Below are 24,465 nucleotides of genomic sequence, written 5' to 3' on the forward strand. Positions count from 1 at the left end.
CATCTTGCTTTGGCAGCAGTCCGGAGGCAACAGTGTCCACCTTTCAGACCCAGTCCCACCATCTTCTGCAGGTCAGTACAGCCAGCCTTACAAGTCCCTCAAAAACACTTGCAAAAGTCCATCTCGAAAGGCTTTTAGTACTTGATTCAGGGGTTAAGATAGGCACCACCATTTAATTGGAATCCAACCAATCAGAAGGTGAAAAAAAAGGCATGGTGACTCCAAATATAAGCCCAGCAAGGAAACAGGTACAACATTTTGTCCTCATTTCTGAACTGTATTCTCTGCTATCTACTCTGTCCCAAGAGCTTGTTCCTCACATTAGTTCCAGGTCCTCATTTCCAAGTAACTAATCTTGATTAAAAGATCAGAATTGCTTTCTGAAACCTGTTATCTTTTAAGTGTACTATTAGGTGGAAAACCGGACATCCCGAGGTCCTAGAATAATGCCTTTGCTCTTGTTTCACTTAGTTTCTAGCCGACAGGGGCTTCCCTCCCCTCCTTTACTCTCTTCCCAGAAAGCAGTTCAAACAAGTGTGTTTTCTCAGCCCATTACGAATAACGCTATTACATAAACACTCTTACCCATGTCACTCGCAGCTCAGAGTTGAGGGAGGTCATCTATAAGGAAACCTGCGCTATGGGAACTCCCCGCTGAATGTGCCACTTTAACTTAACCTTAAAGGAGCCTTGAGACTTCAAAACCTCCAGTGTTCCGTCATTCCTCTAAGCCTATCTTCTTTGAGCATTTCAGGATAATAATCAGAATTGGGGCCTATTAATACTAAAATGGAAAAGGAGTCATGTTTTTGGAGCTATTCTTGTTTTGTATTTAAGCACTTAGATTAATTCCTTGATCACGTGTAACGTAATGTGTTCACTAAGGAAACATTTTTGCCTTTTGTAATATAAAACAATACTAGTTTGTATTCTGTATTCCTGGTTTCTCCCTTTTATGATTTGTGTTGCCATTTATAATACTCCTCAAAATATAAGTTCAGTTCAGTTCAGTTCGTCACTCAGTGTGAAAACTTTTAGAAAACAATTAACCCTAGATCAAGAGGATTATTTGCCATGGCATCAGTTTTCTTAAAGCCTGAAGCAACTCTACAGTTTACTTTTGAGAGATGAGGTTCATGTGGACTGCAGATAGGGGCTGGATGTTGGTGCTTATAGTCCAAGAAAGTGGACAGTGAAAGTTTGAGCTTGGCTGTGACAGTTGGACAAAAATTGGATCACCGTTCTTTTCTTTTCACCTTCTGAATAAATCTCCAAGTTATTAATCAGATTCATTCCACTGGGCTTGAATTAACTAAGGCAACTTTAAAAATCCAAATTGCCTGCCTATTTACTTTTCTCAAACTTTCCCCTTTTCCCTCTAGATGTAGGAAATATTCAGAATATAGACTAGAACTCCATTCAAATATGTAAGTGCGGTTTTTAAACCAAAACCTCTCCTGTTCCTTTTTCTTCTAGGACTGTATTTTGAGCCTGAACCAATTCCTTCCACACCCAATTATTTCCAACCCCGAGAATTTTCCAGTTGTGTTTCTTGTGAAGAAAACCCAGGCTTTCTGGACCAGATATTTGATTCCTACCTTCAGCCAGAGACACACCCGGATCCTTCGCTCAGTTCCATGCAAAGTACTCCACACTATTTCCCAGACAGCTTCCAAGCTGCCCCTTTCTGCTTTAACCAGAGCCTGGTAATTTATCTCTGTTCTTTACAAAACCTGTTATTGCCTACTATGGGGCAGAGAGTTTGTATCATCTCGTGAGAAATCATACAAACGCTATCAACAAGGAAATCATCCAGGAAGCCAGCAAAGACTGATGTAAAACCCAACAGAGGTAGAAATAGCCACATATTGAAGGGCAAAAACCTCTGGAAACACGTGTAATCACGATTTCCTGAGGCAGCAATGCCCAGAGTACATTGGTGTGTGGCCATAAAAAGGTTTCCTGGCAATATTCATTTAATGTTTTTAAACTGTAAAATTCAGACTTCCCTCTGTTGGAAATTACTGATTTAAACAATGGCCCTTGGATTTTTGAGTTCTAGAAAATGGAATTAAGGCTGTGTCAACAAGGCAAACTGTCATCTGATAAGGAGCTATTTCTGTTTTATTTTGACACTTAATTGGCTCTCCTAACTGGTCATATTGGTCTGGTACAGGCATAAGAGCCCATTTTAGTCTGAGATGGTTGGTAAAAAATGAAGCCCTAATAGTTGAAAACATTTACATTGTCTGTTCATATCAGACCTTAAATTATTGAAAATGTGTTATCAGTTTAAATGGAGTGAGGCTTCCATTGGTAGTTACCAGTTGTTGAAGATGTCTTTTAGATACTGTTAAAAACCTTAAAAACAGGTTTTTTTTAATGTAAATTCTTTCTTGCTTTTGGTTTGTCAAAAGTCCATGTAAATAAGTGAATTTTAAGGGGATAAGAAATTAACTCTACAGGATATACACACAGGGTCCCCCAAATATCCACTTCTCTTCCAGCTCCCAAGTTAGGCTTTCTCAGTAACAATCGTGGACCCGCTTAAGAGGGAGCAGAAAGTACCTTTTTCCACAGAGGACAAGACTTTAGTGCCTATAACAGGAGTTTGGAGTCTTGGAGCCTCCCAGACACTGGCTCTGTGAGGATCCCAGCTCTCCCTGTGTATTCACCTTCTTCTCCACAGTCAAGGGTGTGGAGAAACATCCAGGGTGCCACCTGCCCCTTACATCAAGGTACAAGCAATATTTGATGTGCAGGTGACCACGCACAATGGGATTTTGTGGTTTCAAGAACAAAGCATCCTGTAAAGTATGCTTATAACAAAGAAAGCCAGTGAAGCAGGGCAGTTTATTGTTGGGAAAGAAATAGGTAAATAGAGAATGTGGTGTCATGAAATCACACAGCCAGCAAATAAAATTACTTCTGCAGATTTGGGTTGGGTCGGATGGTTTTGTTATGCTTTTTTTTTTTCACCCCTTTTACTCTGAGTTAATAAATCCGCTCTATTCAGTTCTTTTAATCCTGTCTAATTTATCACGCTTTTTGGTCCTTGGTTTTCATCTCTTTAGACGCCAGAATCGCCTTCGGATTCCTCCACTCTCTCTGGCTCCTTAGACTACAATTACTGTCCTGCTCAGCTGCCTTCATACACCGCGGAGAGCCACACCGCTCTCCCGCAGCTGGACACCAGGAACTGCGGCCCCCCGTCGGAAGATCACACCTACTCTCACCCGCCCGCGCACGCCCAGTATGACAGCTTCTCCCCCGCCTCCATCTGCTGCTGTGCCTCCTGTGAGGCCGAACGCTTGGACGCCTTCAGAGCCTCAGACTGCTTTTCCTACCCCAGCACAGACTATGTGAATTTCGCTCCCTCCGCAGCAGCAAGCAGTGATTTCTATAAGAGGGAAACAAATTGGGACATTTGCTACAGTTAATAGAAATGACGCCTGTTTGGAACATGACGTGTACATCTTTTTTTTTTTCTTTTTTTACCACCTCTAGATGACAACTCAAAATATACAACCTGCTAACAAAATATCACAGGTGCAGTTTACATGTCACCGTTTTTGGTTTTCTGACACTAGTTGAGGCATCAAGACAGAGTCCTTAGGCTCAGTCATACTGCCACTCCTACTTTGTATGCTTAACGGTTAAAATTTTTGTAGGGAACATTCGGTTGTTTTACTTTTTTGTGTGTAACGAACAAATGATAATTTTTTAACTAATAAATAATTTTGTATTACTAAAAGTTGGCTTGTTTTTTAAATTTTCCACTAGTCATTCCCCAACTGATATGAATAATATCAAGTTATTCTGGAAATCAAGAATTACTCTTTAGTATTTAATCCCACTTGTTCACAGATTGAAAATTATTTTAATGTGGTGAGGTGCCTTGGCTCCCGTGGGCATGGAGGGTAGACACAGCTGTGATGGCTGAAGCGGGACATTCAGCCTCCACTGCTAGACGAGTGTATACATCTTGGGGTAACATCAGAGAAAGACGTGTATGAATCGTTAGTTCCTCACGTGTATCAGTGGTCAATGGAAGGTTAAGATGCCTCAAAAGCACATAATACCTACAGCAGGGTTAAACTGTAGATAATTCTTTTCATACCCCAAATCCTGTTTTGTAAACTTCGAGGGCAAATACTTAATCTTTCTCTTGAGAGCTGCCATGCAGTTGATGTACCACAAAGGTTAGAATTCTTTGTTACTTTCTATTTCTGAATTTCTGCTTTAGGTCTTTAAATATGCATCACTTATTTACAGATTGATTTATAGGATTGACCATGTTATTTACAATTGAACTTCCTCTGATTAATCTGTTTGAACAAGGCCAACTGCCTTTCAAGGTGAAGAGGAGCTACTAAAGCTATCTGTCCTAAACTATACTGTTGAATCCTGTTTGTTGAGGGCATGAAGGCACAGGACTTCATCTTCACAGTGAGGTCTGGGGGCATTTTCCATGTCCTGAGGTTCAGCACAATGGAAGCAATACTGGTACCACTGGTACTGGCCACAGCTACCATTTTCTGAGCCCTTCCTATGTGCCAGAATTGTCTATTGATCTTCTCACACATCATCTCAATCTTCACAATAACATTGATAGCAAAATGAGAAGTCTGAGGTTCAGAGAAGTTAAGCCACCTGCCCACTGTCACGCAGCCAATAAGTGGCTGCGCTTGGGTCTGAAAAATACCAAGAAGTGCTCCCTACTCTCCGCTGGTGAAACGTTTGAGCTGCCATTTGTGAAAGACTGCTCAGGAGCCTGAGGAATCATTCTCCATTAAACCCCAACCTCCCTGTTGACACAAAACTGTGTTCCCAGCTGCCTACAAATAGTCAGAGCTTTCCAGCTGGGTCGGACTGTCCACAGGAAAAAAGGCGCCAAGCACAAGAGCTGGAAGATGGAGGGGAAGAAGGTGACAAGCCTCCACCTCAGTGGGTTTCTTTTGATCAGGAGACACATTTGCTTTCAAATTGACACCATCTGACTGTCCCTTCCCTGGGGACTCTACTAAGGCTTGGGCAAACAGGACGAGTTACAACCTGCCTCTGGGATAGATGTGCCAGGGGAACAGAACAATCACTGCCTTTCTGAGACACCAATAAAAATAAAATTTTAATAGTTTCAAACCAAACTGAAACTGGTCTATTGTCAACAAATGTCTGTGCACACAGCCCAAAGCCCCTGCACACCTTGTACCCACCCCCAGCAGCTGCCCCAAAGAGACAAAGAGCAAAGAACACACAGATGTCCAGTGGTTGGCACCAAAATCTCTTTCCTGGATGCCATTCTTTTTTTCATTCCCCACTTCTATCCTCTGCTTTCTGAATCGGTAACCTTGCAGCGTTGAGAGCACTTCCTGCTTCCTTGTATCTGGTTCTTTCTTCACATGTCCTTTAATTTTTCCCCTAAATCTGACATGGAAAAAGATTCATTTTTTAAAAATGTGAGACAAGAGCTAAAATCTCTACTGTGTATTATGATGAATAACTCCAACTTTAAAATGGACTTCACAGGTGGTGCTAGTGGATAAATATCCGCCTGCCAATGCAGGAGATGCAAGAGATGCAGGTTCAATCCCCTGGATTGGGAAGATCCCCTGGAATAGAAAATGGCACCCCACTCCAGTATTCTTACCTGGAAAATCCCATGGGCAGAGGAGCCTGGCAGACTATATACAGTCCATGGGTTTGCAAAGAGTCAGACATGACTGAGCACAAAGCATATAAAATGGTCCTTAAGATCTTTGCAAAAATTTGGGGCCACAGAACACCTGACACGCTACAAAGTCAATGGACACAGTCCACCTAGCCTCTTACCCACTGCAGCTCACACAGTGACATGGGAGCTGCACAGCAGCTCTGAGACAGCCCAGAACGCTTCTCATCAATAGATGCCTAAGAAGCTGGATAAAATACAGGTGCCCAGGAAAAGGTCAGTTTTCATTCCAGTCCTAAAGACAATACCAATGAATGCTCAAATTCTGTACAATTGCACTCATTTCACAATTGTTATCAAAATTATGTTCAAAACCCTTAAAGCTAGGCTTCAGCAGTATTTGAACTGAGAAACTCTAGATGTTCAAGCAGGATTTAGAAAAGGCAGAGAACCAGAGATCAAATTGCCCACATCCGTTGGATCATAAAAAAAAATCAAGAGAATTCCAGAAAAACATCTACTTCTGCTTCATTGATTATGCTAAAGCTTTTGACTGTGTGGATCACAACAAACTGTGGAAAATTCTTACAGAAATGGAAGTACCAGACCATATTACCTGTCTCCTGAAAAGTCTGTATGCAGGTTAAGAAGCAACAGTTAGAACCGGACATGGAACAACAGATTGGTTCAAAATTGGGAAAGGAGTACGTCAAGGCTTGTTTAACCTGTCACCCTGCTTGTTTAACTTCTGTGCAGAGTACAGGCTGGATGAAGCACAAACTGGAATCAAGATTGCCAGGAGAAATATCAATAACCTCAGATATGCAGATGACACCACCCTTATGGCAGAAAACAAAGAGGAACTAAAGAGCCTCTTGATGAAGGTGAAAGTGGAGAGTGAAAAAGCTGGCTTGAAACTCAACATTCAAAAAACGAAGATCTGGCATCCACCCCCATCACTTCATGGCAAATTGATGGGGAAAAAGTGGAAACAGTGACAGACTCTATTTTGGGGGGCTCCAAAATCACTGTGGATGTGATTGCAGCCACGAAATTAAAGGACGCCTGCTCCTTGCTATGACACACCTAGACGGTGTATTAAAAAACAGAGACATCATCTTGCCAACAAAGGTCCACGTGGTCAAAGCTATGGTTTTTCCAATAGTCACTCACATACAGTTGTGAGAGTTGGACAATAAAGAAGGCTGAGCACCGAAGAATTGATGCTTTCAAAATGTGGTGCTAGAGAAAACTGTTGCGAGCCCCTTGAGACAGCAAGATTAAACCAGTCAGTCCTAAAGGAAATCAACTCTGAATATTCAATGGAAAGACTGATGTTGAAGCTAAAGCTCCAATACTTTGGTCACCTGATGTGAAGACTCTTTGGAAAAGGCCCTGATACTGAGAAAGATTGAGGACAAGAGGAGAAGAGGGCAACAGAGAATGAGATGGTTGGATGGCATCACTGACTCAATGGAAATAAATTTGAGCAAGCTCAAGGAGATAATGAAGGACAGGGAAGTTTGGCGTGCTACAGTCCATGGTGTCGAAAAGGTTTGGGCAGGACTGAGTGACTGAACAATAGCACCTCGGTGTGAGAAAGCATGATCAGTAAGTCAGTGGTAGGGCCCAGGCATCTGCCTGTTTAAATGTATCTAAGTTGATTCTTTTTTTTTTTCATTCAGTAAGTCGTTGGTTGATTCTGATTTAGGTGGTCCTCTGTCTACACTTAAAACACTGATATGGATGTATGGCAGAAACCAATGTTGTAAAGTAATTATCCTCCAATTAAAAATAAAACGAAATAACACTGATGTTCCGTGTCTGGATTGTTCCCTTGTAACTTGGAAGAACTCAGAAGCTTTAATAATAGCTTATATGGACTGAGTTCTTTCTGTGGGCCAACGCAGTGGGCCCTATCTCGTTTAATCTTCAAACAACCACACAAGATAGACACTATAATGGTCTCATTTTTCTCAATGATAAAATTGCTGTTTTGAGAGATGAAATAACTTGCCCATGGTCACACAACCTATATATCAAGACAGAGTCCTCAAATTCTGTTTATCTGATGCCACAGTCAGACCTTCTAATAGTCTCAGCATGCATTCCATGCATTAGACGTGGAGGAATAATCTATTTGGAATTTGATCTTTGCCCTAAAAGTTGCATGTGTATCTGGACACGAATATTTGTAGCCAGTTCCTCATACCACAGAGACATTTAATAAGGTTACAAATATAAGTTCAAATGAATGAATAATTTTGTTATTCAGAACCCTTGAAAGTGAAAATGAAGTCACTCAGCTGTGTCCGACCTTTTGCAACCCCATGGACTATAGCCTACCAGGTTCCTCCGTCCATGAGATTTTCCAGGCAAGAATACTGGAGTGGGTTGCCATTTCCTACTGCAGGAGATCTTCCCAACCCAGGGGTTGAACCCGAGTCTCCCACATTGTAGGCAGATGCTTTACCGTCTGAGCCACCAGGAAAGTCCATTCAGAACCATTAGGAACATTAATAAAGCAAAATATTGATTAAGGGCTTATCATGTGCAAGACTGATTACATGCCTTCAAAATTCAGTCAAAAATTTAAAAGAGAGACGTAGAGAATGGACTAGTGGGCACAGAGAGGCAGAAGCATTGACATGTATACACTCTGATGTGTAAAACAGATAGCTAGTTGGAAACTGCTATGTAACACAGGGAGCCCAGTTTGGCACTCTGTAATGATCTAGAGGTGCGGAATCGTGGTGAAGGCTTAAGAGGGAAGGGCATATAAATATGATAATTGATTTGCACTGATGTACATCAGAGACCTCCACAACATTGTAAAGCAATTATCCTCTAATAAAAATTTTTAATTAAATTTAAAAACACACAAGAAATAAGGATGTGATTTTTAAAATTTAAAACTGGGAGGATGGGCATGGACTGATTTTCAAATTCTTAGGAAATTTATATTAGGGTCAAACCTTAAAGCCTGAGAGAGATGAGATAAAGTTTAAAGTAGTAAACATTTAGAAACCATTACCTCAATCAATGGCCCAGAGCAGTGACATTTGTCAGCTGGCCTAAGACTGCAAGTAGACATCAGAGAGCAAAGTACAATTAAAGATAACTGGAATGATGGAGCCAGGCAGAGCTGAGGAGAGGGGCCATGCAGTGCCTCTTTTCAGTAGAAAATGGTTTTTAAAGTGATTATTCATTCTAGAAAGATGAAGGTTAAATAAATTAGAATCAAAGCCAATGAAAACTCTGACTATTATAGATTAAAATAAACATGGACTTACAACGATTTCTAAATCCTCAAACCCTCTGTGATGCCTGCACAACGTTGGCATGGCTGCTCAAGAAAATTAACCTTCACACTTCCTCGCTTCTTCATATGGATGAAGAATACAGATGCCCTGCTGAAGAAACAAGAGTTGGTCAGGGGGGTGGTATCACAAAGCCCTAAAGACTAGAGTTTAGTGCAGCAAGACAGGGGTGCAGGGTATTCAGGGCTAGGCGGCTCTGTGCTTTAAAAGGCAGGGAACGTAACCCATTTCTTACTCCCGGTAGGTCTCTGGGCAAGATGTAGGAGCTGGAAGATGAACAAATCTGAGAGGAGATAGGTTCGCACAATAATAAAGTTCTAAAGTCATTGAGGGCAGGAATCTGTGTCCATTCAGAAAACAGTTTCTCTTGCTTAATATGGATAGAGAACGTGCACTTGGTCCCTGGAAAATATGTGTATGTGAGAGAGAGAGAGAGACATCTGTTTATTTACACCTGGGTGATCAGGAGCAAAGAGAAAACATTCGCCTTTAGCCTGTCAGGACTAGACCTGTCAAAGCCCACAGAGATCTGTCCTAGCGAAGCCCACATCTCTCCCATGCTGTGTAACTCGAGGTTGAATAAGCCAGATTTTGAGAAGAGCTCTTCTGGGCATTACTCAATTACTAGGATTGCCCTATAACTGAAAGAGATAAATTTGTACTTGGATGACACCTTCCCTAAAGGTGGACAGGGTAACAATTTCACTGTGGTTGTGCAAAAAATGTGTGTTCTCTGAAAAGACTGTTCATCAGAGGACAGGGGATTTAGCATTAGAACAGGGGCAAATCCTCAAGTGGACTCCCTGTGAGAGATTTAACTTTGAGGTGCTTTTGTTTCTTTTTCAAATGCCAAGCACAGTCCCATTCAGCATTAGGTTTGAATCTTTCATTTCCCATGTTATAATTCCTATTGATTAACCTCAATGGTTCAGGAAAGTCTGGTTCCCCATAGAGGTTTGGGTGGAAGTACAGAGAATAAAGTAAAGAGAATTTAAATGGAGGCCTGCCTAATTCACCCTTATCTGGTGAGACCTGTGCAGAGCTGGCCACATCTAAGCAGGGGCTTGTGGTCTGGGGTGAATGAGAAATGAACTGCTGCCCATGAATGTCAACCATGGCAGAGGCAAGAAACCTGGGGAAAGGACATCAATTAGAAGCAGCAGTTCCAAGATCCAGCTAGAGGATGACAGTGCTTGAGAATGAAAGTGTAGGTCACTCAGACAAGGGGTAACTTTAGGACAAATTAAAGAACACCTTTATGCAGTGGGTAATAAACTTAAAAATAAAAATGACCCCTACGCGTTGAACATTTAAATAGTTTGAGGAAGGGTTGAGATTAATTTGGCTGATAATATTTTAGGGCTGGAAAGGATTCCAGATATCATCTATTTCAGGAGCTCTGAACCCTGTGGCTGCATATTACAGTCACCAAGGAGGTTTTGAAAAACACTGATATCCAAGCCCTGGACAAATGAATCATAATCTCTGGGGTGGAATTTGGGCATTAGGAATTTTTTCAACTCTGTATTTTCAAAGTACAAGAAGTTGCAAAAATAATACTAAATACTTGGAGTCCTATACACCCTTCACCTAGCTTCTCTCAATGGTGACTGACATCTTTTTATTACAGTACAATAGCAAAATCAGGAAGGTGATATTGGTACAATGCTGTTAACTAAACTATAAATCTTATGCAGCTTTCACCCTTTATACATGTGTGCATTTATGTGTCATGGTGTATGGGTATCTATGAAGTAAGCATTCAGATGTTCTCGGGACTCCTCCCAAGAAGATACTAATGCAGAGTCAGTGTTGAGAACCAGTGGTTTTGTCCAATCAACCCTCATTCCACAGGCGAGGAAACTGAGTCCAGAGCAGCAAAGTGACTTGTCCCAGGACAGGACTGTCTTCTGGCAGACAAGTTCTTTATTGCACAAAAAGCCATTACAGGTCAACAAGGAGCTACTGAGGAAGAGATGACTTGGGGGGCAGGAGCGGTAGGGGAGCAAGAGGCAGAAGGGACATGGGCCTAATTGTTTAGTTCCCCTTAAAGGACAAATAGAAAATCCAGCCTTTGGTAGCCCTTCAAAACTCCTAAGGTTATTGAAAAGCACTTTTTAAAGTTTCATAAAAAGCACAGATCCTGGCCAACAGTAAACATCTCCCACTCTGGTTGATACTATCAGAGAATTCCGACCCAGAAGGAATCTGGGCCTGACATCATGTGAACACTTATTTCCTTTGAACTTCTCTCTGTGTGGCTCCTTGCTTCATGTTGCAAAAAGACTTTCGGTGGCTGGGACATGCAATCAGACTTGTTCAGATGACCTCCTGCCATGCTCTGTCTGGGTAACCTTCCTCGCGTCTCCACTGAGGCACTGAACCAGGCGGTGGGAACACCCACCTACTCTCTGTGGAGCTCTGGGTCTCTATTTCATGTACATTTGGGCCTGAGGAAGCCACAGGAATGTTTCTTCTTTCTGCGGTAGCCTGCTCCTACACCGCAAGCCTCCAACTGCTCCAACAGCCCAGCGAGGGGAGGGCATAGAGAGTGGCCCCATCAAGTGAGAGGGCTCCAGCCTGAGCATCTCCCTAGCCTGAGTAAACCACTCTGTCTGCCACCCTCGACCTGAAACAGAAAGACACAGCAAGGACATCCTTCTAACCTTTCACTGGAGTCCGGGCCCAGGGCAGTGCAGTGGGTTGAGGACCTGCAGAAGGGTGTGGCAGGTGAGAGCCGTGGGGCTCCTGATCCCAATCTCCTCCCTCCAGCGCAGCACACATCGGCTGCAGCCAGTCTGAGCTGGGTCTGAGGAGCCAGGCTCGTCTGAGCTACTTGTTTCTGCCACGGGCTTAGCAAGCAGAGCTAGACTCAGATGGTGGCAGAGGGGGTGGGGAGTGTCCTCCCTGTGGCCTCTCTAAAGGTCTCCTCCACAAGTTTTTAAGCTCTCACTCACCGAGCTTTGTGAATACGAAAATGAAAAGGCTGAGGTTTTCTGTGTTCCCAGTGTTTTGCAGGAAGGATCAAAGCTACAATGGGCTTGGTTGTCCTTCCCTGAGGCTTCCTCTCCATGAGATGGGAATGGCTGGAGGAGGAACCCCCCCAATCTACCCCCTCCATCCTATTCCCTCCCTGTTCCAAGAGGGGCTGGGGAGGGGGGTGCAGGGATGCTGGCTGATTGCCTGGAGGAGGCCACCTGGGCAGGACAGAACTGAGCCTGCTGATCTGGGTAGCCATGCGGAGCGTGAGCCTCCGTGTTCCCTCCCACCTGTGCAAGGGAAGAAAGGAGATTGCCATCTGTCTTCTTCCTGCAGGAGGAGGAGGGGAGTGGGAATCCCGTTTCCCAGACCCCACTCCATACAGCCCAGACTTACGACCTCTGGAGCAGACCGACCTAGGCTTGATTCCTGCTTCTACCGACTATTTGCTCTGAGATATTGGACAAGTGCCTTGACCCCTCTGGGCTTCAGTGACCCAAGCACACAAACCAATGGAGTAAAACCTACTCGTTCAGAAAAACTCTTCAAAATTGGTTTTGTCCTGGGAACAACTTGTGGAATGCTTTTTTTTTTTTTTTTGAGTTGATCAAAAGGAGCTCATATTTGTCACCAGGATGCAATGTACAACGTGAGAAATATAGTCAATAACCCTGCAATAACTTTGTATGGTGACTAGACTTCCTGTAGTGATCATCGTGTAACGTACAGAAATATAGACTCACTGTTTGTACACCTGGGACTGGCAGCATAATAAGTCAATTATACTTCAATTAAAAATTTTAAAAAAGGCTCAGGAAGTCCGGTCACATTGCATGACCAGAGCATCCAAGATCTTTGCAAATGCCCTAAGACACTGAGACAAGAGGCCATCCATTCTTTTGGAGAGAATGGGGATTGTGAGAGCTTTGTCATTGTTGCCAGGGTCTGAGAAGAGTTTTATCCATTCCTTTGGGAAAGACTTTTCTAACTATCTGGTTTTTCTGTTCTCTCTCTTCTTTAGGGGAAAATCATGGTCTTGCTGACTTCAGCTGGTCATTGTGCAGATGGAGCTCCCCAGTTATTTTGTGCCTGCTAGGCTACCTACCTGCCACTAGCTCATTTGGTCCCCCAAACCAGCCACTAAGTTAGTATCCCATTTTCGAAGAAGGCAATAGCACCCCACTCCAGTACTCCTGCCTGGAAAATCCCATGGACAGAGGAGCCTGGAAGGCTGCAGTCCATGGGGTCGCTAAGAGTTGGACACAACTGAGCGACTTCACTTTCACTTTTCACTTTCATGCATTGGAGAAGGAAATGGCAATCCACTCCAGTGTTCTTGCCTGGAGAATCCCAGGGACAGCGGAGCCTGGTGGGCTGCCATCTATGGGGTCACACAGAGTCAGACACGACTGAAGTGACTTAGCAGCAGCGGTATCCCATTTTATAGATGAGAAAACTAAAGTTCAGAAAGTTTGAGTCAAATACCAGGTCAGTAAGTTAGAGGAACATAATTCAAACCTAAATCTGTCTAAGCCCATAGTCTATGACCCCCTTGCCCTAGGAAAGGCCTTAGAACAGAGTTCTGGAACAGAGTTCTCCTGAGGTTCATACCACTAACCCACTCTTCATCCATGGACACAGCATCAGCAGAATGAAAGCATCTCTGACTGACAAAAATAAAAGGCTGAAATGAAAAGCTGTGGTTAAAACTTGATGCAGAACAGAAAGGGAACAAAGAGAATTTGGTCAGCTATTGTCATGGTCTCTGCAAGGAAACTGCTCCAGTAGAGCTCTGTTTCAAATGATACCATGGAATTACTTTTAATGTCTTAAAGAAAAATCAAAAGGCCTCTTTAAGAAACGTCCTTAGGAGGAGCTTGGAGTTGCTGGACTGTCCTTTATTTTTTAAAAATGCTTACTGTGCAACTTCTCTATATAAAATGCTGTACCCAGCACTCTGCAGGTAGAAGGATGACTAAGATAGTCCCTGCCAATAAAACCTCACAATTTTATATGAAATTCTCTTCTACAAAATAAACCAGAAGAGATGCAAAAGTTGAGGTCCCATGCATAGGATTACAAATAACGCACTATAGACCCCCACTAGAAAGTACTCAGTAAGTGGTAATTATCCTTATTCTTTTCTCTAATAGTGTGCACAGCTGGCTAAAATGAGCCACTTTCAAGGACTTCTTCCTGTCGAGTGACTCAGAAGTTGTTAGAAAGAGAGCAGGTGATGTTCAGTGAACGAGGTACTTGAGGTATGCCCAGGTATTTGGATTCAGGTAAACTCCACTGTTTAACAGAAATGTTTTTAAATGGTTAGTTTTTATGAGCTAGTCAGGGTTATCAGTTACATCAGAAGTGGCTAAATATTTTTTAAATAATAAAATGTTGTGCTCCTTTGGAAAACTGGGTGGACTGAATCATAAATCAACTAGCTCTGTCTTCAACTGCGTAGGTAACCCCCACAGGAGAAGCTGTGAGCCCAGCTCACCCCGTGTGCATATGGGCCCCTGGGGGCTCCTAGAGTGGAGATTGTGCTTGGGCAGGTCTGGGGTGGGGTCTGAGACCCTGCATTTCTAGCAGGCTCCCAGCTGAGGCTGACAATTCTGGTCTTTCAAGCACACTCTGAGTAGCAAGGGACTGAGATGTTGATTCATCTGTGGCAGCTACACAAACCGTAGTAATAGTGTCTAAAAGTAAAAACAGTATACTTTTTAGGGCTAGTCTAATAGACCCAAACATATAAACATCTACAGAGGCAAACATGATGATTTATTCATCTGAGAGCTTATTATGGATTGGATTGCCTCACTCCAGGGCCTGATTCCTGAAAGCTTTCCAAACTTGATACTGTGCTTGCTTCTGGAGGTAGTACCATATAGTGGCTATGAACGTAAGCACCAACCCGAGTCACCCCAGATTTAAATCTCTAGGCACATTACTTTGGATAAACTGCTTAACTCTTCCTAAGCTTCAGTAGTTTGTGTATAAGATGGGCAAAAAAATTAACACTCACTTGCCTCCTAGGATTGCTGGAGGACTCAGTGAAAAGGCACATGAAGCAGCTAACCAGATGCCTGGCAATGAGCTGTTTACCTTAGGGTTTCAACTAAGCCATCTGTGGAGACTTTCTGACTGCCACTGCTACTCACCTTCTGCATTTTGGTCTCAGTCTCCATCAGTCTCCAGCCATGAAAAGCCAAGATTTCACTGTTGAAGCTGGATAATGATATATGTTTGTCTACAATAATATCTTATAAGTAGAGTTCGACAAATTCAGTTTTTATTTTGTTTGCATTATTTTTTCAGACAGGCTGGGTCAGATCTTTTTTAGTGTTCCTAGTCACTGAGAATTCTTGTTGCCAGCAGAGGGATAAAGAAATGGCAGAGAATGGGGAACTTCAGCCTTGCCTAGTCGCTGTCCAAGAGCTCGTCGGCTGCTGAAAGGGGTCTGTGCAGTGGAGACCAGCAGCTGGCAATGGAAATGGGGCTGAGGATAGGACAGGCCAGCCAAGGCAGAGGCAAGCCCCTGTCAGCTACTGAAGCTGCCCCAGAGGAGCCACAACCCAGGAAAGCAGTCCAGGAGGGCTTGGAGAGGGAAGGAAGTACTCCAAAGTGGAGTCACAGGTCAGGAGGAACACAGACTCACTGAGAACCACCCTGACAATTGGTTCAAGAGGGTCTCTCCATATGCCGGATAGGATGCAAGTTCAAGTCGTGGTCCTTGGCCTCAGGGAGCCCCTAGTTCTGTTAAGGAGGCAAGACTGTCAGGGGTAGGAAGCAAAATCAACACATCAAAACAAGGAAGGAGAAAGGGCTGGGGAAAGAGAATAAAGAAGAAGAGGGACAGAGGTTAAAGGAAGAGGACAAAGAGAGCAACCGATGAGAGTGAGGGGAGGAGAGGGAGAGGAGAAGACAAGGACCCTATTCCAAGACTGAAAAAGAGACAAGAGTGAGGATATTAGAACATCCCCTGTGGGATGCCTCTTGGAAAAGGGACAACCCACCACCTAAGCCAGGAAGGAGAGGTAGACACTCAAAGAGAGACTGATGGGCTCGTAAGCTTGAGGGACTGGGAAGGGCAAAACTCGGCCACCTTTGCTTCAAGGAACACTTTGAGGAGTACTCCTGGTCCTCTGGTTCCCTTCACTTACATTCCATGAAGTGTGTGTGGGGGGAGAATGGTACCCACCTAGGGGCCAGAGGGCTGAAGCTAAGAGGTCAGCCAGCTCCCAGGTTACAGTCTCAAAACCTGCCAATCACACCACTGTGCCTCCAGTCTTGGCCTAACTCGCGCAGCCATTAGCTGCCTCTTTTGCCAACCTCATCTCCTCGTGTGGAGTCGGGATTGTCTGCCCCTGTCTCTCCAAGCTGGGAGCTGAGCGAGTTCAGATCGAGCAGAGGTCTCAGAGTCACCTCCCGATAAGTGCAGTCCATCCTGAGGCTCCTCTTCCTCCCCACTCCTGCTCAGCTGCCCTGCCGTGAGCTCCTGCTGACCAGGGTAGGGCCCAGGTGGAGAAAATGGTGCTAAGGCTGCACCCACAAAAAGCACAGAATCTCCGGCTGCTGTGAATTGTTTGTTTCCTGGAGGAAAATGAAATTTATGTTTAATTCGTGGGTCTGCCGCCTAAGGGGTCATTCGACTTATTAAAACTCAGAAGATAAGCCTAAATCTACCCGAACTACCTCCACACTCTCACCAAAAGTGCCTTGAGTTCACATGACTGGGACTTCAGGGCTGTAGGCTGATCAGCCAGGTTTTTGAGAATAAAGCTGATTTCATACTGAACTGATTGGAATCAAAACCCCAGGTCAACCTGCACTATTCTTAGTGATTCCATAAAGCTGGACTTTCCCTCCCCAAAAATGTCTCTGTTAGAACCACCGTGCAGTCCATTTTAGAAATTTTTTTTGGCAATAACCATCCAGAGAATTTTTACAACCCCCGAAAATAGTCAGTCTGCCCTATCTGTTCCATGCTGCAGGCTTGGCAGCGCCTTATAATTAACCAACTTCTCATAAAATGACAGGGTTTGGGCCTGAGATTGTTCTCAAAGATACACTATGCAAACAGCCAGTTAGTGTTACCAGAGAAGAGGAATTTCATTCGGAAAAGCACAGTGATTAAGATGCCAAAGGAAGGACTAAAGGTTTCAAACTGGACCACTGGCCCAGAACTTCTTCCAGAGGATCCCGGGGAATCTGGATAAAGTTTTCAACACGAAGCTCAAGCCTGGTGCAACACCTTGTTTTCACTCTGGGTTTCTTACAGGAGTGCTTGGGCAAGTCACTAAGTGACCCGAGTTTGATTGTTCACTAACAGTGGGCTTCCCAGGTGGCTCAGCGGTAAAGAATCCACCTGCCAGTCCACAGGACACATGGGCGACGCGGGTTGGATCCCTGAGTTGGGAAGATCCCCTGGAGAAGGAGGCGATAACCCACTCCAGTATCCTTGCCTGGAGAATCCCAGGGACAGAGGAGCCTGGCAGGATACAGTCCATGGGGTCACACAGAATCTGACATGACCGAGCACACGTGCGCACACACGCACACACAAACCATCATCATAATGCTGACCTCGCAAGGCTCTTGTAAATGCCGAGGACGAGAGAGGGCAGAGGACCTCCTGACGTGAGAAGGGGACCAAAAGAAGTGGAGGAACATGCCCTGGGTCACCCGATGGCAAGCTACAGTTGAAACCCCAGTGCTCTGACACCTACAGTGTTCTCTCTCCACTGAGCCCCAGATATGACAGATGAGAAGTGGGCATTTGCCCATTATGATCGCTAGAGCACCCTATTGGGTGATGCAATCGAGCTAAACTCTCCTCAAGACACATGTCAGCCCAATATAGACTTTGTAGGGGCAAAGTTTTATTACAATCACACAATCTTCCTGAGCAATCTGCTGGAGCGCAGGATTTCCACAGGCTCAAATTCCTTCTCCCATTTGAGGATTAGAAGCTGGGTCTCTACCAAGTCTGCACAAGAAAGACACAGAGGCAGCCTCATACCACATACTTGTATTAATCCCTTCTGAGCACTATTTTAGAGCTCAGAGCTCTCAATATTCCAGAGGCAGTGATTATCATTAAAAATGATTATTAATTTTATGGAGCACCTAGCAAGATAGGTCAAACTCCTTATAATATTTGATACTCAAAATGAAACTGAGAGTGGGTATTTTTTTTTTACCATTTCCATTTTATGGCAAAGGAAGGTGAGGCCTAAAGGGGTGAGGTGATCTGCTCCAGCTTGTACAATCAAGAAAGGTGGGCAGGATTCAAAGCCTGGTCCTCTCTACCAGAACCACACTTGTCCCAGGATGCCAGATGCCTCAGTCACACTAATGACAGCAGTCAAGGCAGCACACCCCCAATGCCAGCCCCCACATCACCAGGCCAGACTCTCAAAAATGCTAACCTTGCAGGACAGGCAGCAATGCGAATCCACACACAGCCGGAAGTAGACCTACCCTGACCGGCAACCCAGGTGGTCACTTGGTCAAGGAATGTGCCCAGCCTGATAAGACGGCAAATGCCCAGCACCTTGTGGAGCCAAGATGCGTGTCGGGTTTCACTGCTGGGCTGTGGCACAGTAGGAGCCGTATGTGGTCTCCACCAGCCAGCACCGGCTGGCACCAATGCCCACAGCCTGCCTGGCATGGCTAGACCAGCAGTGGGCCCCAGGCAGCACTTCTCATGTCTTTCTGGGGGCAGGGCACAGCTTCAGGGGAGCAACCAAGGAATAAGGCAGCAAACCGAGGAATAGAGATCCCCTTCAACCTCTGCCTCTCTGCACCCCACCCCTCTCTCCAGGTCAGCTCAGGTCCACTCTCCATCATCCAGACTCCAGTGCCAACTCCAGCCAATTCTACCTGGAAGTGGGTTATTTCGTGTGTCTGAGCCTCAGTGTCCCTTGGTGAGTAAAATAGGGTCCAGTTGTGTGAAGTCAGCACATAGTAAGTGCTCAATAAATGCTGGGCACCTCCTTGCTTCTATAGAGGCCTCCTTCCCTGAATTTCAACTTCTCCCATCACTAAGGTTCATTCAGCTTAGCATTTTATTAGACACTGGCTTAGCTGTTTAGCTCATGATTTTCTATTCTTGTATAAGTCTTATCTCTCCTAGAGCTCCTTAGAGCCAAGAAATGAGGCTGATCTTTCTCTTGTCTCCCCACAGAGCACTCAGCACCATTTGGGGTCACAACAGGACCCATGACTTGGTGGGTTGGAGCTCCCAAGTTGGTTAATAATACATGAAACCAAGAAGGAAACATTCTGTGAGGGAGTTTTTAAGTATCATGTGCTGTACTGTATGCGTTACCTAATGAATGTATTTCACCCTGGCAAAATGAAGCAGATGCTGATTTTATTTCCATTTTACAGGTATAAGCCTTAGGGTGGTTAAATGAAGTACCCAGAGCCACAAGAACAGGTAGTGGGAAAAGTCAGGATTTGAATCCACAAATTCCATCCCGGAAGCTCATGCTTTTAATCACTATCTTAATTCCAGTTACTCAGCCAAGGTCTGTTCTGTAGGGTCAGATGGTCCTTCCAGCCCCCCACCCCCCACCACACATACAAAACCATGAGAAGTTAAAGAAAAAGGAAAGTGTGACAAGAAAGGATCAAAACAAGTCCTAGGGGAAGGCCCGGAGTTGCCTGGCATCTTCCTCTCTGATCCAGGATGGACACCCTGCCATGCAGACCACAGCCCCTAACCCGCTCCTGCTAAACCAACACAGGAAACAATGCGCCATAACCCAACGCAAGGAGAATCTTCCTTTTTCTTAGAAGCTTCTCCTTAAATGTTTTCCTCAACACCACAGCCTAGAGAAATCATAGGACAGAAGAGGCCAAAAAATATTCTATAAACTGAAAGAATCATCTTGCTTTTCAGAGATCATATGGCAGGAATCAAAAAAGTGCTGGCTTTCTAGAGTCAATTCCACCTGTCTGTTACACCTCAAATTAAAACCATTTGCATATTGCCTAGAGGGCTTTGAAATTTAGAAATTCATGTGCTATATCTTGAAAGTCAAAAAAAAAAAATCAACCAAAACCAGCCAGGACTTGTTCCCAGGAGATATAACTGAAATGTACAAGAATCCACCCCAGCAGCGTGGGGTGCTCTCCCCACAGGGAGACTGTCACCACTGTCTGGGTCCCAGCCAAGTTTGGTCCCCCTTTCAGGAATCCAGCCTGGGTTTGTCCATCACTCTAAACCTAGGCTCCAAGCATGGGGCCAGCCAAAGGTGCTATGAGCCCTTCTTGATGCTTCTAGACTCAAAGAATACAAAGCAGATAGTCAGAGAAGGTGGCCCCAGAGCAGCGTTTTAAGCAGATGAGGAGTGATTCCAAGCAGAGACAACAGAGGAGCCCAGGCCCTTTGACACGTGTGAGCCCTTGTAACTGAAACAACCAGTTCAGAGATCAGTCATATTACCCCTACTTTAGAGAAGAGTCTAAGGCTTTAGACAGGTCAGTTGGCTTGACCAGTGTCACAAAGGTAGTAAATGGAGTCAAGATCTGAGCCCAGACTTGCTGGCGCCAGAGCTCACCTCTGTGCCTTGGGTGGCTTCCCCTCCAAGTCTGCACGACAGCTTGCAGATGGGAGCGTAAATGTTACCTGCACATACCACAGCCAGCAGTTCAATCATTTCATCCTGAGTCTCAGGTCAAACGGACCGATAACTGGGGTGGAAGGTCAGGTGAGGTGGCCTTAGGGATCACCATCTGACCAGTTCTACATTCTACCAATGAACACGGTGTCTGGCAGCAGAGACCAGGCTGGGCGCATACCAAGGCCACAGCCCCGGACAAAGGGCAGGCTCCCAAAGGGCCCTGAAGCCACCTGGCCCCTCTCTCCCTGCTGGCTGCAGGGCCCTGGGCTTTACAAACCGCCTCACACCCTGTTATCTTTCTCCAGGCTCCTGGCTAGTTGAGGGCTTGGCCCTGCTCTGGTTTAAAGACACACAGAAGAATGCAGGTCACTGACTCAGCAGCCCGCGGCCTCCAGCCATCCAACATCATAAGCACGTGTAATGCACATGCACCCCTGGCTAAAAACCCATTCCTCAGCGGAGCTGAGCCTTTTGAGTCTAATAGCAATAGTAACCAGACTATCTGTGGCCACCTGCCTCATTTTGTGCAACAGAAAAGTTCAGGGAGAAGGCCAGTAGCAAGTATTGAGACTCTCCTTTCTGCCAGTCACCAAGTACATAATGTATGTATTTTAATCCTCCCAAGAACTCAGCAAGGTAATAGTTACAATCATAGCCCCATATTACAAAGGCCATTTACAATAGTAATTAGGGGCTTAGGCTCTGAAGGAAAAACTGCCTGGGTTCAAATGTTGGCTCCTCTCCTTACTGCTGTGTGCCCTTGGGCAAGTCACTTCACCTCTCTGTGCCTCACTTTCCAAGCTCATCAGTTCTTTCCTGGACTCCAGCCTTCTGCTCCATGCGGCCCCCTCCTTACAGGTTTTGGATTTCCCAGTCTCCTTAATCATGAGAGCCAATTCCTTAAGGCAAATCTCTCCAGTAGATAGATAGACAGGTAGATAGTTAGACAGACAGACAAATAGATGTCTGTTCTGTTTCTCTGGGGAACTCTGACTAATACAGATAATAATAATAATGCCTGATAGCACAAATAATAATAACACTCATGAGACTGCTGTGAGGGATAATGAGTTAAGATATGGAAAGTTCTTAGCACTTTTCCTGGCACCTGATGAGAGCACAATATGTGTCATTTTAAGCTGTACGGATGAGAATACCTGGTCAAGTAACTTCTCCAAGGGTCGAAATCCAGGACTGTCTGACTCGAGTGGGTGATGGAGATGAGACTGAGCAGGTACAGAGGAGAGAAAGAAACCAAGCCCGTGGGTAAGAAAAGCAAGGTCCAGTGCTAGACTCCAGTGGGTCAGAGCCAAGGGCAAGTGGGTTTGAACTTAGCCCAAGGCCAAAGGCAGAAGGGTCCTGCCCTAGGCCTCTAGGAGGCGAGCATGGGGAAGAGTCAGGGTGACCAATCTGACGCGTTTTGCCCGTCTTTCCCAATTTTACCACTCAAAAAATTGTATGGCAAAACCAATACAATATTGTAAAATAATTAGCCTCCAATTAAAATAAATGAATCTATATTTAAAAAAATAAAAATTAAAAAAAAATTGCCTGAGTTCAAATTTTGGCTCTTCTTACTGCTGTGTGGCCTTGGGCAAGTCACTTCACCTCTCTGTGCCTCATTTTCATGTTCTCATTTTTCCTCTGGCCTCTAGCCTGTTGCATCCCCGACACCCTCCTGGGACTCCTTTAGTCCTGGGAAAACTGGGACAGCTAGGCACCCTAGAAACAGTTCCCCTGAGAAGACAGAGGTCTGGAAACCCAGACGCTCCTCACACTGTATGAGACCCTCAGACTCACTCGCTTTGTGTTAGGACCTCTGAGGAGGTCAGTTTTGTGCAAAGAGAGTTCTATTTGTCAATTTTACCAAGGAAGAGACACGCCTCCTCTGCTGAAGCTGGTTCACTGCCTTCAACCTCACCCACTGTGGGCAACCACCTCCCCACTCAGCCAGCCCTTCACTCCACTGAGAAGAAAACTGAAGCTCAGCACCAAAGAGACCTGCCCAGGGTCACCGACTATCAAAGCTAGTCTTGGGGCTCCCAATCCTGTGCTCAGTCAGCCATACCCTGGGCCAGAACTCTGGGCTGAATTTGAAGGGGACAGCTCCCAGGCATACCCCCACCAGAAATGGGTTTCCTTTCAAGATGGCGATGAGCCAAGAGCTGTTGGACATGACCGTGAAAGGGCCCTGGGATGTCTGGTTTCCTACAGATAAAGAGCCTCTAAAGCCCAGAGAGACCCACGTTCCTGTGACCAGCTCCCCCCATGTCCTGCTCGCTCAGGGAACAGGAGTTTCCAGAAGGCACCTGAACATGCAGAGCTCCCACATGAGCTGCTAGTTTGCCCAATGAGGACAGTAAGACATTTGTCACCTCCCGAGAAGGGAGTTCATGGTCCCAGGGCGATGGGTGGACAACTGAGTCACCAGGGTGGGGATGGTCACCAAGCAAAGCATATAGACTTCTTCAGAAGCCCCTTCTTTCTCTGTCTCCATCTCTCTTTGGCTCCAAGCATAGGCTTGTCCTCATAGCGCAAGTCTCCAAACTTCACCACCACACACCTGACCTCTGGCGTGCCCTCAAGGGCCTGTTCTCAGCACTCCTGTCTGACGGGAAGCCAGTTCTGATGGGCTCCAAGGCACCCAGATGCTGAGGTACAGCTCCTCCTGTGGTATTCCCCCCGCCACTTGGGTTTCAGAGGTTCAGAAGCTGGAAAAAGGGGGACTGGGCTCGGCATTGTTGCTTTGGCATCTGGAGTTTGGTGTAGGGAAAGATGGAGAAGGGAGATGGTGGTTTAAGAAGCTTAAGATGGGGCTTTCCTGGTGGTTAAGTGGTGAAGAGTCCATGTGCCCATGCAGGGGTTTGATCCCTGGTCTAGGAAGTTTCCCCATGCCTTAGGACAACTAAGCCAGCACACCACCATCACTGAGCCAGTGCTCTAGAGCCCAACTACCAAAGCCCACACACCCTAGAGCCTGTCCTCTGCAGCTAGAGAGTAGCCCCCACAGCACTGAAGACCCAGAACAGCCAAAAATAAATAGACAGATAGGAAGCTCAAGATGGTTCAAGAGCTCTGGTTTCAATCCCAATGAAGGTTTCCAAGAAGCAGGTCAGGAGTGCGTGACAACCTTTGCTTCCTCTCAAGCCAAGAACTGCCTCTCACCTACCAGACCCAAGAGAAGACTACACCCCAAGAGAGCTGGGCCCAGCCTGGCACTTGGGCTCAGTTAATGATAGTGGATTTGAACCCAGATTTGCCTCTTGGGACCACCACCTACTTCTACTCATTGTGAGCATTAAATTAGATAATAACCCAGTAACACACATTAAGTGATTAATTAGCACGATGTCTGGTACATTTTAAGTGTTCCGTAAAAAGCATTAGCTTTTCTTATAAACAGTATTATCATGCAGTTATTCAAAGGATTGGGACTTAAAATGTTTGCACAACTTTCTCAGGGTTACCCATCCCAAGTGAAGGTCAGAGCCAAGCTGATTATGCCATGCTGATAGGAAAATAAAACTCACCAAATAAAGCAGTATTACTTTACTAACATTGCCGTGATGGACTAAAATCCTGAATATTTGCCACACAGAATACCAAGGAAGTTAGGATTTAAAAGTCAAGATATTTCAAGGGCAAAAACATCAAAAGCATTTCCCATGAATTTGTAATTTTTATAAGAAGGTAATGAATGTTCATGCTGCATGGTCTTCAACCATTCCTGGGCCTGTCAAGCTCAAGGTCATGGCTTGTGGCCTTTAGCTCTACTTTTAAATTGGCTGAGCATCAGTGCACTGTCACCCAATTTTCTGTCTCAAGGGAATAGCTCCTGGGTCCAGCCCAGACATAAGCTTACTGT

General features: G+C 45.1%; 1 protein-coding gene across 1 annotated transcript in view; it reads left to right on the plus strand.

Moving 5' to 3' along the window:
• The window catches only part of COLCA2 (colorectal cancer associated 2), a 10,045-nt gene extending 6,291 nt beyond the window's left edge, over positions 1-3,754 (plus strand). Inside the window, exons 3-5 of the mRNA XM_010862861.1 lie at positions 17-71; positions 1,477-1,706; positions 3,075-3,754. Coding sequence (XP_010861163.1) covers positions 17-71; positions 1,477-1,706; positions 3,075-3,440 — 651 coding nt within the window. The 3' untranslated portion in view covers positions 3,441-3,754. The remainder of the gene's footprint in view (positions 1-16; positions 72-1,476; positions 1,707-3,074) is intronic.
• The last annotated feature ends 20,711 nt before the right edge of the window (positions 3,755-24,465 follow it).

This window comes from Bison bison, unplaced genomic scaffold (assembly GCF_000754665.1).
Source record: "Bison bison bison isolate TAMUID 2011002044 unplaced genomic scaffold, Bison_UMD1.0 scf7180017864485, whole genome shotgun sequence".
NCBI lineage: Eukaryota > Metazoa > Chordata > Mammalia > Artiodactyla > Bovidae > Bison > Bison bison.